Below are 11,898 nucleotides of genomic sequence, written 5' to 3' on the forward strand. Positions count from 1 at the left end.
GAGAGATGGGATAGGTGGGCCTTTTGGGGCCTTGCCCATCAGAATCCCCAGGCTGGGGGACTGCTGGTGAGTGCAGCTGTGGCAGCTTTGGGGGACTCAGTCCTGGGGTTTTGTCCCCCCTTCATAGCCCCCACTCAAGAGTGGTGTGGCAGGCAGGAACCACAGCCTCGTAGAGGGGGCAGGACCCTCTCATGGCCTTGCCTGGCATCAGCTGCAGGGAGCTGGGTGTCACCATGTGATGTCAGGTACTTGGCCTGGTTGCTTTTTCCCGTGGAGGTTCACAGACAACCTTGCGAACGTGATTTTAATGGCTTCTCACCCTGGAGAGTACTCATGTTATGCTAAAAATTTAGTGCCTAATTCGAATCACGAGGTCAGGAGATCGAGACCATCCTGGCTAACACGGCGAAACCCCGTCTCTGCTAAAAAATCCAAACAATTAGCCAGGCGTGGTGACGGGCACCTGTAATCCCAGCTACCCGGGAGGCTGAGGCAGGAGAATGGCATGAACCCGGAAGGCGGAGCTTGCAGTGAGCCGAGCTCACACCATTGCACTCCAGCCTGGGTGACAGAGGGAGACTCCATCTCAAAAAAAAAAAAAAATTTAGTGCCTGATTTCAGAACCTGTGGTGTCGGGTGCCTGTGTGCCTGGGTGGGAAGGCTCCTCCTAGCCGGGCAGGCCCTGGTGGCAGTGGCGGCTCGGCTGACCCCAGGCCGGGGGCGCACAGTGGGAACTGTGTTATGGGCCTCTGGTGTGCCTTTGGAGTTTGCTCTCATTCTGTCCTTGGTGGCTGTGACCCTGGCTGAACTCCTGTGGCCTGGCTGGGCGTGTGTCCCCTGCTGGAAGAGGCCAGGTGGCATGTGGCATTCAGTGTCTCACACCTCCCTCCTTGGGGAGTAGCCTGCTGTGGACCACAGCCCCATTCCACACCCCAGCTTCCAAGAGGACACCCCCCGATAGCCCTGCATGGCCCAGGCCAGCTGGGGGGATTCTGGGGACACTCCCACCGCCCTGAGTGGAAGAGCCAGGCTGAGGCCTTACAGCCACTGGTACTGTTCCTGAGTCTTTGACACTCAGCGTGGCTGTGGCTTTGCAAGATGGCCAGCAGCTCTGCCTGCTTTGTGGTTCTTTGCTGGGAGGAGTCTGTCCCTGGACACTCAGGTGGTTTTGAGAGGCCTCTGCCCAGCCTGCCCCTCCCGCATGTCTTTGGGGGAGCTGTGAAGCGTGACCCCCCCTCCTCCCTGGTACTCTCACTGCTCCCAGAGCCCCTCCCCAGGGCCTTCAGGGTCTGGCTGCTGCTGGCTTCTGTGCCAGGAGGCCAGGTACGTGATCGTCTGGACAGGCTCTGGGGCCGCTGTGCACCTGCTGGCCGCTGCTCCTTTCCTAGCAAGGGTGGAGTCCCAGGCGGCTGACGGCAGAGAAGCCTGCTCGGTGCTCCTGGGTGCGTGGGGTGATACAGGGTCTCCGTAGGGAAGGTGAAGGCGTGGCTCCCGCTGCGGGGAGTGTTGGCAGTGTACCTGTCGGACGGGGTATACGGCAGAAACATAGAGCATACAAGCAGCAGCGCCCAGGCCAGCCGCGGGCTGTGCCGACTCAGCCGCCGTGCTGGCAGCCCCCACACTGCATGCTGGATTGAGGTGGTAGCCTTGCCCTTCCTCAGGGAAGCAGACACAGATGGCTGGGGTTTTCTGCCCGAGTCCTGCAGTGTGCAGGTCACAGAGCTGAGCTCACCCCTGGGCCTGTGTCCTGCTGCTCTCTGCCATCATCTTACCTCTCATGCGATCAGCCCTCGAGTCCAGCTCCACCCTAAACCCCTGGGTTTCTGAGGCGGAGACCTAGGAATGTCCTCAGTGTTTTAGGAAAGCGACCCAGGCGGTTTGCCTTCTGAGAAGCCCGGGAGCTGTTTGCTGGGTGCGGTACCTGGGACTCAGTGGGCACTCAGCAGTTGGCTCCCCGAAGCCAGGCCTGAGCTGGCTGGACCCTAGGGGTGTGGAGTCCTGGAGAGAGGGGCCGGCGGGGCTCAGAAAGGAAGGCCTTGAGTGACCGAGCAGGAAGCACTGAGCTTCCCGCACATAGCATGAATGCTGGGCGACGGAGGCTGAGATGAGGGCCAGGGCTGCCTCCAGTGCCCGCCAGCACCCCGCAGTGCCAGCAGAGCCTCTGACTTTCCCGGGCCCAGCTGTGAGGTGTTAGCGCGGCGGGCGCGGGTGAAGTGGCCGTGCTCTGCCTGACTCACCTGTGCGCTTCCTGAATCCCTCAGGGAATGTCAGTTCAATTCAGAGGGGAAGCTTAGCCTGCGGCCGCCAGGGACCGGCTGACACTTCCTAGTAGTTTAGAGGGAGAACTCCATTTAAAACTCTCACCTGCTGCCTTACCTTTTTGCTTTATGGAAGAGTTTCTCTAGCTGAGGCTAAATCAGGTGGATTATGCTTTGTAGGGGTCAGGGGTGGTGGAGCAGGGCGCCCCGCAGTGCCATGTGACCTTGTCTCTCCCCTTGCCCTCCCTGCTCTGGGCCTTGCAGGACGCCAACAAGGAGAGCAGCAAGGCCTCCAAGCCGCACAAGGTGACCAAGGAGCACCGGGAGCGGCCCCGCAAAGACTCCGAGAGCAAGAGCTCCTCCAAGGAGCTGGAGCGTGAGCAGGCCAAGAGCTCCAAGGACACCTCGCGGAAGCTGGGCGAGGGCCGGCTGCCCAAGGAGGAGAAGGCGCCACCGCCCAAGGCTGCCTTCAAGGAGCCCAAGATGGCCCTGAAAGAGACCAAGCTGGAGAGCACGTCCCCCAAGGGTGGGCCCCCGCCCCCGCCCCCACCCCCACCCCGGGCTTCCAGCAAGCGGCCGGCCACCGCCGACTCGCCAAAGCCCAGCGCCAAGAAGCAGAAGAAGAGCAGCTCGAAGGGGTCCCGGAGTGCTCCAGGCACCTCGCCGCGCACCTCTTCCTCCTTCTCGGACAAGAAGCCGGCCAAGGACAAGAGCAGCGCCAGAGGGGAGAAGGTGAAGGCCGAGAGTGAGCCCCGGGAGGCCAAAAAGGCCCTGGAGGTGGAGGAGTCCAACTCAGAGGACGAGGCCTCCTTCAAGTCCGAGGTGAGTGAGCGCCAGGGCAGGGCAGCGAGGTGCGGGCAGTGTGGTGGGACCTGCCTCCCTTCTGCAACAGTGGAAGGCGGTGGGATCTGAGCCCGGACCTCAGGTCTCACCAGCCGCTCCTCCCACTGGCTCCTTGTGACCTGGGGCCTCCACACCTCACTAGGCCTCGGTTTCCCCGTCTGTCAGGTGATAAAAGTCTGCCTCATGAGGAGACCCTCCTTGCCTCCTAGGTGGCGTTTGTGGGTGGTTCTGGTAAAGCATGATGGCATGGTCCCGAGGTTCTGAGCTCCCCTCCTCCAGCAGCCCCCTGCACGGGCGCGGGTCTTGGCCGCCCTGGTGCCAGTGGGCAAGCATGTCTCACAATTGCTCTGACCATGGTGTGGTCAGCCCAGCCTGGAGCTTGCTCCCTCTGCTAATAGGGCATCTGGGAGACTCACCCTTGTCTGGAGGGTTAATGATGAGGACTTCAGACAGCCCCTAGCCATGAGGAGCAATTGGGCCATGCCCGGCTCCCTTCTTAGGTGGCTGGTGGGGTCAAGAGCATCCCTCCCGCCCACACCCATCACGTACAGCTGTGACTTGGAGATGCTCACATCTGTCCCCACCGGTGTCTGTGCTTGGAACGAGGACCCCTCTCAGGGACCGGCCTTGTCACCATGAGAGGCTGCGGGCTTGCCCCACAGCACTGCGTCCGGACATTCTCAGAGGACTGCATCAGACATGACTTGAGCCACAAGAGCCAGTAATCACCTCATGGTCTTGTGGCCAGACCCTGTTTGGGGCCTGGGATGGCAGTGGTGTCTTCCAGCGCTATCATCTGGCACTTGGCATTCAGACAGCAGACACTGGGCCAGGTGAAAATGAATGGATGGATGGATGAGGGTTGGGCCTCTCACCTCCATTGCCAGCCCCAGCCCTCAGGGGCCTTTTGTGGGTTTGGCTTGCCCTCAAAGGGAAGCTTTGCCTCAGGGTTGCTGAGGCTTTGAAAAGCCGCTGGGGCTTTGAACGCAGGTCCCAGCCACAAAGCCAGAGGGGGTTATATGGGCAGCGCTGATTGCCCCCAGGGCCCTCATGGAGGTGTCAGGGCTGGCTGGGGGTGATGGTCCAGCCTCTGGGTGACAGTGCATCCTGGCTCATAGACACACATGGGCTGGCAAGGCTGAGTGCCCAGTGTTCCCCATGGCTTGGCCCTGGCTGAAGACAGCACCATCTGCTATGACCCTGAGGTGGTGGGGGGTTGCCACCTCCCAGAAGTCCTGGGCCGTCTTAGTAGCCCTCTCAGCTGTGGGAGGGCCTGGTGGTGCCTGCTGGGCACCAAGCCTGCCCTCTTCTCTGCCTGGGCAGCAACCACAGCCCTGGGCAGGCGCTTGTCCCCTCCCTTCTATCCCAGGGTCAGGGATAGGTACTGGGTGACATGCAGTTCCAGGCCAGGCATCTCCAGCCGAGGCGTTCTGGCACCTGGGGCTGGGTGTGCAGCACGCTGGGCAGCAGCAAGATGGCTCCATGGCCCACTCCGCTCTGCTCACCCAGCCTGGCCCCCAGCAGTGAGTGACTTGGCTCCTGGCTCCCGCCACCAGTGTTGTAAAACAGCTGGAATATTTTGTGGGGAGCTTCCTGCCACCTAGGACACTGCTGCTCAGAGCGGCTGGGTGGCCTTGAGGCTGGAGTTGCTCGCAGAGGCTTTGGGACTTCCTCCTGGCTGAAGAAGAGCGTCCCGCATGCTGAGAGGCTTCTGAGCAATGTGGCTTAGCGCCCCGAGGTCTGTGCGGGAGTGAGACCCAGGCCCTAACAGCACAGAGTCCCTGACGCCTCTCCCCCCGGGGCTTTGCCGAAGCCCAGGCTGCTATGGTGAAGAAGCACGTCGGCCTTCCAGACCACTGGCCCCTCGGCTTCCCCTTGGCGGTCTTGGGCTGCCCCTCCTGGAGGCTGTGTGTGGCTGTGCTACCAGAACCGGCCATCGGAGGAGTCTGCCCCAGCTGGGGTCCGGCCCACGCCCACCCTCGTAGGGCAGCTCTTTGGGCCAAGTCCCCAGGCTGAGCTCCCATGTCCTCCAGCTGCTCCCTTGGGGTCTCCCTGGCCCTTGGGGATCTGGAGTCGGTCGCTACCGCCTACCCTCAGGCCAGTCGTGGACCCAGTCTGCTCCGCCCTCCCTCTAAGCCCTGGGCGTGCTCCGGCGGCCCTTCTGACCACACCACCTCAGGGCTCTTCTGGCTGAGACCATTTCTGGATTCTTTTCCTCGCTGCCCCTTGGATTTGGGTGGAAGGAAAAGGGGTGCGTATTACCGACTGGCTTTCCTCTGTCCGGCACGGTGCCAGGACTCCTGGCCCAGGCAGGCTTAGGAGGCCTCTCGGGGCTCTGGACCCGCCCCGCTTCCATCCCTGCTGACCTTGCACAGCCTCCTTTGGTCACCTGAACTGCACCGCCTGCCCCACCCTTAGTGAGAAAGTGCGTGGGATGTGGGACCGGGACCTTGGATACTTCCCCAGTCCACCTGCCTCCAGGCTGGTGCCCACCCCTCTGCCCCAGGGGTTCCATCCGGAGGTCAAGGGAGGACGAGCCTTGGTCTCCGTGTGTAGGCAGCTGGCAGTGCTGGGAAAACTGAGGCACTGGGAAAAATGGGACGGCCTTGGTCTGAGTAGCAAGGCCTGCTGGTCAGAAGGCTGGGGTTCAGTAGGCCATCTCTCAGTCACCTCTCAGTCACCTCTTACTCACCCCTGGCCCCCGAGAACAGAAGTCCAGGCTGTGCATCACACAGCTCCAGGAAGGCCCAGCCAGGGGGGTCCTGGACGCTCTGGGGTATGTGTTCAGGACTCAGGTGGCCTGAGTGGGCAGTGACTGATGGGCACCACGGCCGGCTTGTGCTGGTGGGAAGGGGCACTGGCAGGGGCTAGTTTGAGGGGCAGGAGGGGGCTGGGGTGGGCTGCAGTAAACCCTTGGAAAGAGAGACCTCTTTTCCCTCTCAGGCAAGGGTGAGTCTGGACCTGCTGCACGGGGAGGCCTTGGGCCTTCGTGGGGCCCCTCATCCACATGCTGGGGGAGGGGCCGGGGGGCCCCCAGGCACTCAAGGTCCTGAGTCCCACTGGCTCAGCACCTCAGCACTCCTTTTGTGGCTTCCCTTGCATGGCTGGCGGCTGCAGCAGCCCCTGCCAGAATCCAGCAGACCAGCTGCCTCCTCTTGATGGAGGGAGGACCCTGGAGAGGACTGGTCTGAGGGGCTCAAGTCACCTAATTCCACCAGATGGGCCCCCAAGGTGAGGGGGCTGCCCTGGGCCCGCTGCGTCCCCTGGCACACCCCTTGGGATGAGCCCATTGGCAGAAATGTGGGCCTGGAACAGTGGGCCCCTCCCCGTGCAGGTGTCTGCAGTGCCTGACTCCCATCCACCCAGGAGCTGAACCTCTGCCCCATAACCGCCTGCCCCGCACTGCCACCCTCTGCCCTGGCATCACACCGCTTGTGTCCTTGTTGTGGCTTTTTACTGCCCCCTGGTGGCTGAGCCTGGAAGGACGGCTGCAGGAGGAGGAGGCGGATCGGGCCAGGCTTGCCCATGGCTTCTGTCCCTTGTGTACACACGCTCCTCAGTGTCTCGGGCAGCTGGCGGTAGGAGCAGCACATGGGTGGGGAGATGGAGCTCTCTGCCACCCCTGAGCCCCAGGACAGTGCTGGGTCAGAACAAGAAGTGTCTACACCCAGCTTTCCTGTTCCAGACCTTTTTGCGACACCAGTCAATGCCTGCCCTCTTGGATGAAGGCCCACCCACCTGTGGGACTTCAGGCCCCTGCCCCAGCCTCCCTCCCAGTCCCTTGTGCACCTGCCTGGGTAGACAGGAGAGCCCACGTGGTCTGCAAGATCTCCTGGCGCTACGGGAAACCCAGTCACCCCTCAGTGGGAAGAATCCAGGGGTGTCCTAGGGCTGGCGTGGGAGGCTGTAGGCATCACATGGCCTGGGCGCTGGCTCCCTAGTGCGTTCTCAGTGGCACACCTGGGTACCCTTGGGACCCTGGGGGTGTCTGGGGGAGACCCACTCAGCATAACCACTGCCAGAGGGGCCCCCTTTGTCTCTGCTAAAAGGTGACAGCTCTCCCTCTCTCCCCTCCCTGCCTGCCCTGCCATTGGGTGAAGTCTGCCCAGTCAAGCCCATCCAACTCCAGCTCCAGCTCAGACTCCAGCTCAGACTCAGACTTCGAGCCATCTCAGAACCACAGCCAAGGTGTGTACAGAGAGCAGCCAGGGGGCACAGATGGGGCCGGGGAGGGCCTGGAGCTCAGGCCGCATGCGCATTCCTCAGTGTCCACTGCCTGCACAGGGTGGGTCCTACAGATCTGTACATGGAGGTTTTTGGTGGCTTGGGAGAGTCTGTATTTAAAAGCAAAGCAGGAACAGGTAACCGGATCTACAGCCAGGCCTGGGGCACTGCCCCTTGTGGTGGCTGTTGGCATGCACCCCGTGCCTGGAGCCAGGCTGGTGAGGGGCTTCTGGTGAGGGCCCTGCCCATGGCCAGAACCCTCCCTGTGCTGCTGGGGACCATGGGCAGACGGCATCACCTCCTCTGTCCATCCCACCCGCTCCCCAGGGCCACCGAGGCGCTGGCTGCCTGTGGACGGCCGGGGTCTCCTGCTGCCGGAGTGTTTGGCATGCCCTCGCCCTCTCCAGGCAGGCCACCCTGAGTAGGGAAGGCTTTTTGGCGACAGGACATAGGCCTGCTCCGGCCTGCCCCAGAGTAGGGAGGGCCCTGGAGACCAGGCAGCCTGCAGGACACAGCGGGAGAGCTGCCCTGAACCCCGAGCCCCAGCCCAGACCCCAGCACCCACTCCCAGGCCAGAAGCGTTTCCACTCCTGGATTGGAACAGGAGCCTCCTTCCCCCTTGGCCTGGAATCCTTTGCAGGGGGGCTGGGGGAGAGGCGTGTACGGGGTTGTGGAGGGAGCCTGGCCTGGAATTCAGCCGTGCAGTTGCCGAGGGGGCTGGGGGATGGGGCCCTTGAAGCCCACACTCGCTCCAAGTGTTCTTATCTGCCGGGAAGGGAGGGGGACCTACTGAAGCGGGATCATGTGACTAAGGTAATTGAGGGCTTTGTGTCCCTCTGTTGCCTTGGTAACAGGAATATAAACCAAGATGCCGTCTGTAGGGGACTGGAACCGTGTGCCTCTGGAGAAAGGGGAGGACGGTGGACTGGGAGCAGCAGAGGGGATTACCGAGGGGGTGGGCAGGCCGGCGTAGGGCGCAGGCAGAGAGATCTGTGGCCCCAGGCCCAGCTTCCGAGCCGGGCTGTGGCTCCCTCGCCCTCCCTGGGCTCTCGGCAGAGCTTCTGATCTCTGTGCCCTGAGCTCTCCTCCGGCTGCAGCAATGGAGGGGCCCTGCGCGCCCACTGCCGGCCAGGCCCCTGAGGCCTGCGAGCAGGGCCAGGAAGGTAGGGAGGGATGGGGGAGCCAGGGGGTTCTTGGGGAAGGGGGTGGCTGCCGGTGAGGGGGCAGTTCTTGGAGATGGTCACAGGGACCTCCAGGTGGGCTGGCGTGTGCATCTGGGGGTCACCAGTGTCAAGAAGCTCTGCATGGCCTCATGGGCGAGGGACCCTGGAGGCTCAGCAGAGCCCTGCCCTTGTCTCCCCTCCCTCCCCGCCCCGCCTCCCCAGGACCCCTGCGCTCCATGGTGGAGGACCTGCAGTCTGAGGAGTCCGACGAGGATGACTCTTCGTCAGGCGAGGAGGCTGCCGGCAAGGCCAACCCGGGGAGGGACTCCAGGTGACTGCCCGGCGGGAGCCAGTGGGCAGAGGCGGCCACCCGGGGCGCTTCTGGCTGGGTCTGCAGTGATTGTGGGGCTGGAGGTGGGGTTGGGACTGGAGGGTCCCCTGGGAGGGCCAAAGCGAGGATCCGTCCCCAGGTGGCCTCAGTCCAGCCTGGGCCTTGGGGTGGGCCTGGGGCTGTGTGTCCTCTCCTGGTCCCTGAGGCTGAGGGCCTCAAGGGCTGCCCCCATCTGGGGCCTTGGGTGTCGTCCCTCCTTGTGGTGGCTGGCAGGTGTAGGCTATCTGGCAGGGAGGGGTGCAGGAGGGAGCCCTGGCTGGAGGTGTGGGGAGGGGAGCAGGCCTGTTGCTCTGCTCTCGGGCCAGGAGACTCCCAGTCCTTTCCCACCTGCCTTACATGGGTGAGGATCCATGGAGAGCCCCGTCCTGGGACAGTGGACACCCAGTGTGGGAGCAGCTTTGGCTGCCGGTGGCCTTTTCCCCGAGAGGCACAGGGGTGCCGAGCGCATCCTTGGGATATGCAGGACCCTTGGTGTGACCCCACCTGGGAGAGCTCCGCGCGCTCGGCCTCCAGCCCAGCGACAGCAGAGAACGTGCGGGCATTGGCCCCGGGCACACAGGTTTCAGTGGGCAGGGGCCCAGACTTTTCCAAAGCTATAGCAGAGCCGGCAGTCAGCCCCTCCTCCTGTAAGGCTGAGGCCTCCAGGCCTCAGTGGCTTCTATTGAAGACAGGGCTGGTTATCAGCCTGCACCTAGCAAGGTGCATGGGAGCCTCACCGGCGCCTGCAGATGTCTGTTGTTCACTAAAGCCACCTTCCCGCAGGCTGGGCGGCAGGTCCTGGTTGGTCCTCCATGTGCAGCCAGAGGCACATGGCGGGATTCCCGCCCACCGCAGACAGAGCAGGAGCAGTGGCTCACTGCAGGGGAGCTGCTGGTGGGAGGTCCAGCCCACGACTCTGACAGGGACTTAGCCTCTAGACACGAGGAGGGCTGTGGCGTCCCAGGACAGGACCTGGAAGCAGGCTCCCGCCTCGTTCAGTGACATTCAGGGTGGATTCTGCTTGCGCCAAGAGTCATGAGCGCAGAGAGGCTGACACAGGGTCCGGTTCTAAAGGGGCCGGCAGGCACGGCACAGGGACCGAGCCGCACGCGAGGTGCCTTTTGATTCCTCCTGGAACGTTTGTGTGGGCCCTGGGTGAGGGCTTGCCGGCCTTGTCCCTGCGTTGTTGGGACAGGGAGCGCACAGGCCGCACCATCGGAGCTTCCGCACACCCTGGTCTTCTGCCTGGGAAGCCCAGTCTGCAGCGGTTCCCAGCCGTCATCCCAGTCACCTGTGGGATGCGGGGCAGAGGCCGGCAGGAGCGCAGGCAGGGGCGTCGCCTGGGCAACGTGAGCCAGACCTGGAGCCGCCAGAGTCGGGAGGCAGCTGCAGAGAGTGGCCCCAGCCTGAGGCCACTGAGGGGCAAGTTTAAGAGATGGACGGAGCCTGCGCCGGGGCAGGAGCAGGCCAGGAACAGGGGCAATGGCGGTGCTGCACAGCGGGGAGTCCAGTGCACTCGAGGCGCCTCTTTCCCCTTGTTCGCTGGGAGGCCTAGGGTTTGCTGTGTTTTAAACGTGTTATAAAGTGCTAGTTGTCGGGGGTCCCTCTCACTGGATCAAGCCCAAAATATCCCTGGCAGAGCGGGACCCCAGGCACGCATAGTGAGAGAAAAATGGGCCCAGGCTGTGTGTGTGGTCATGGCAGCCTCCTTTCACAGATGGGGAAACTGAGGCAGAGCTCCCCAGGGTGGGGGAGGTTGAGAGCTTGGGCCTCTCCCCACCACCAGATGCTCGTGTTTAGGACCACACCCTCTAGGGTCGGGGGCCGCTGTAACTGATGCAGGCCTGCCGTCCAGAGCACACCAGCGTCAGGCGGCCGCGGGGGCATCAGAGGGGCGGGCGGCCATGGAAGCCGCAGGGCAGTGCTGGGAGAAGCCGGCAAGTTTTTCAGCAGGCAGCTCCTCCTCCCCTTGTTAAAGCCACAGAACCAAGTCAGAGGACCACAGCCCAGCAAGCCCCATCTGGCTGGGGGACTTTGTGCCCCGGGTGTCCCGGGCCGTCTCGGGCAGCCCCCAAAGGGCCTCTGGGTGGCCTGGTTTTCTTGGGGTGCTTTCTTTTTGGTGGCCACACGCACAGTATTTTTTTTTTTCAGTTGAGGTTCCTGCCCAGAGCTGAATGGAGCTGTCGGGGGTGTGTGGGCTCAGGCACTGACTCTGTGCGGGGACAGGGGCTTGAGCCTGGGGGCGGGGTGGGGGCGGTGGGGGTGGCAGGGGCCTGATGCGCCCCTGTGTGTCGGTCCAGGTTGAGCTTCAGCGACAGCGAGAGTGACAACAGCGCTGACTCCTCCCTGCCCAGCCGCGAGCCCCCACCCCCCCAGAAGCCACCCCCGCCCAACAGCAAGGTGAGCCTGGGGCCCACAGGCAGGCAGGGGGTGCAGAGGAGGCCGGGCTTAGCCCTGGGCCTGGCTGTCTTAGGAGGGTTTGTGGGGCCTTCGGGGCTAGGGATGGTGTGGGCCACAGCTCAGCAGAGGCCTGGGTTCCCTGCAGGTGTCAGGCCGGAGGAGCCCTGAGTCCTGCAGCAAGCCCGAGAAGATCCTCAAGAAGGGCACCTACGACAAGGTGGGGGGGCTCAGGAGGGGCGGGTGGTGGGAGTTGCAGCCAGTGGAGGACCCCAGAACCCCCGAACACCCCACAGTCAGACTGTTCCTGGGCGGGAGCAGAGGCAGTCCTTCCTCCCCTCCCGGCACGGCCTTGGAGCTAAGGGACTGCCCCTGCAGCCTTGGGCCTTCCTTGGGGTGAATGTGGCTACCTGTCTCCTGTGCTGGGATGGACTGGGTCATGGGTGGGGCTGGGCATGGGAGCAGGAAGGGCTCAGGGCCCCCCACACGCTGCTGAGACCCGCCCCGCTCCCCAGGCCTACACGGACGAGCTGGTGGAGCTACACCGGAGGCTGATGGCGCTGCGGGAGCGCAACGTGCTGCAGCAGGTATGGCCACCCCTGAGGGTCCTGCCTGGCTGAGGTCTGGGTGCCCGTGAGGAGTG

The 11,898-nt window shown here is 63.5% G+C and overlaps 1 protein-coding gene across 3 annotated transcripts in view; it reads left to right on the forward strand.

The window, feature by feature from the left end:
• Positions 1-11,898, forward strand: part of MLLT1 (MLLT1 super elongation complex subunit) — a 73,861-nt gene that overhangs the window by 59,057 nt on the left and 2,906 nt on the right. For all 3 annotated transcript variants that reach the window (XM_033199883.1, XM_033199881.1, XM_033199882.1), the window contains 6 exons: positions 2,523-3,080; positions 7,202-7,289; positions 8,711-8,819; positions 11,159-11,258; positions 11,404-11,475; positions 11,771-11,842. In XM_033199883.1, coding sequence (XP_033055774.1) covers positions 2,523-3,080; positions 7,202-7,289; positions 8,711-8,819; positions 11,159-11,258; positions 11,404-11,475; positions 11,771-11,842 — 999 coding nt within the window. The remainder of the gene's footprint in view (positions 1-2,522; positions 3,081-7,201; positions 7,290-8,710; positions 8,820-11,158; positions 11,259-11,403; positions 11,476-11,770; positions 11,843-11,898) is intronic.

Source organism: Trachypithecus francoisi, unplaced genomic scaffold, assembly GCF_009764315.1.
Source record: "Trachypithecus francoisi isolate TF-2019V2 unplaced genomic scaffold, Tfra_2.0 Lachesis_group5, whole genome shotgun sequence".
Lineage (NCBI taxonomy): Eukaryota > Metazoa > Chordata > Mammalia > Primates > Cercopithecidae > Trachypithecus > Trachypithecus francoisi.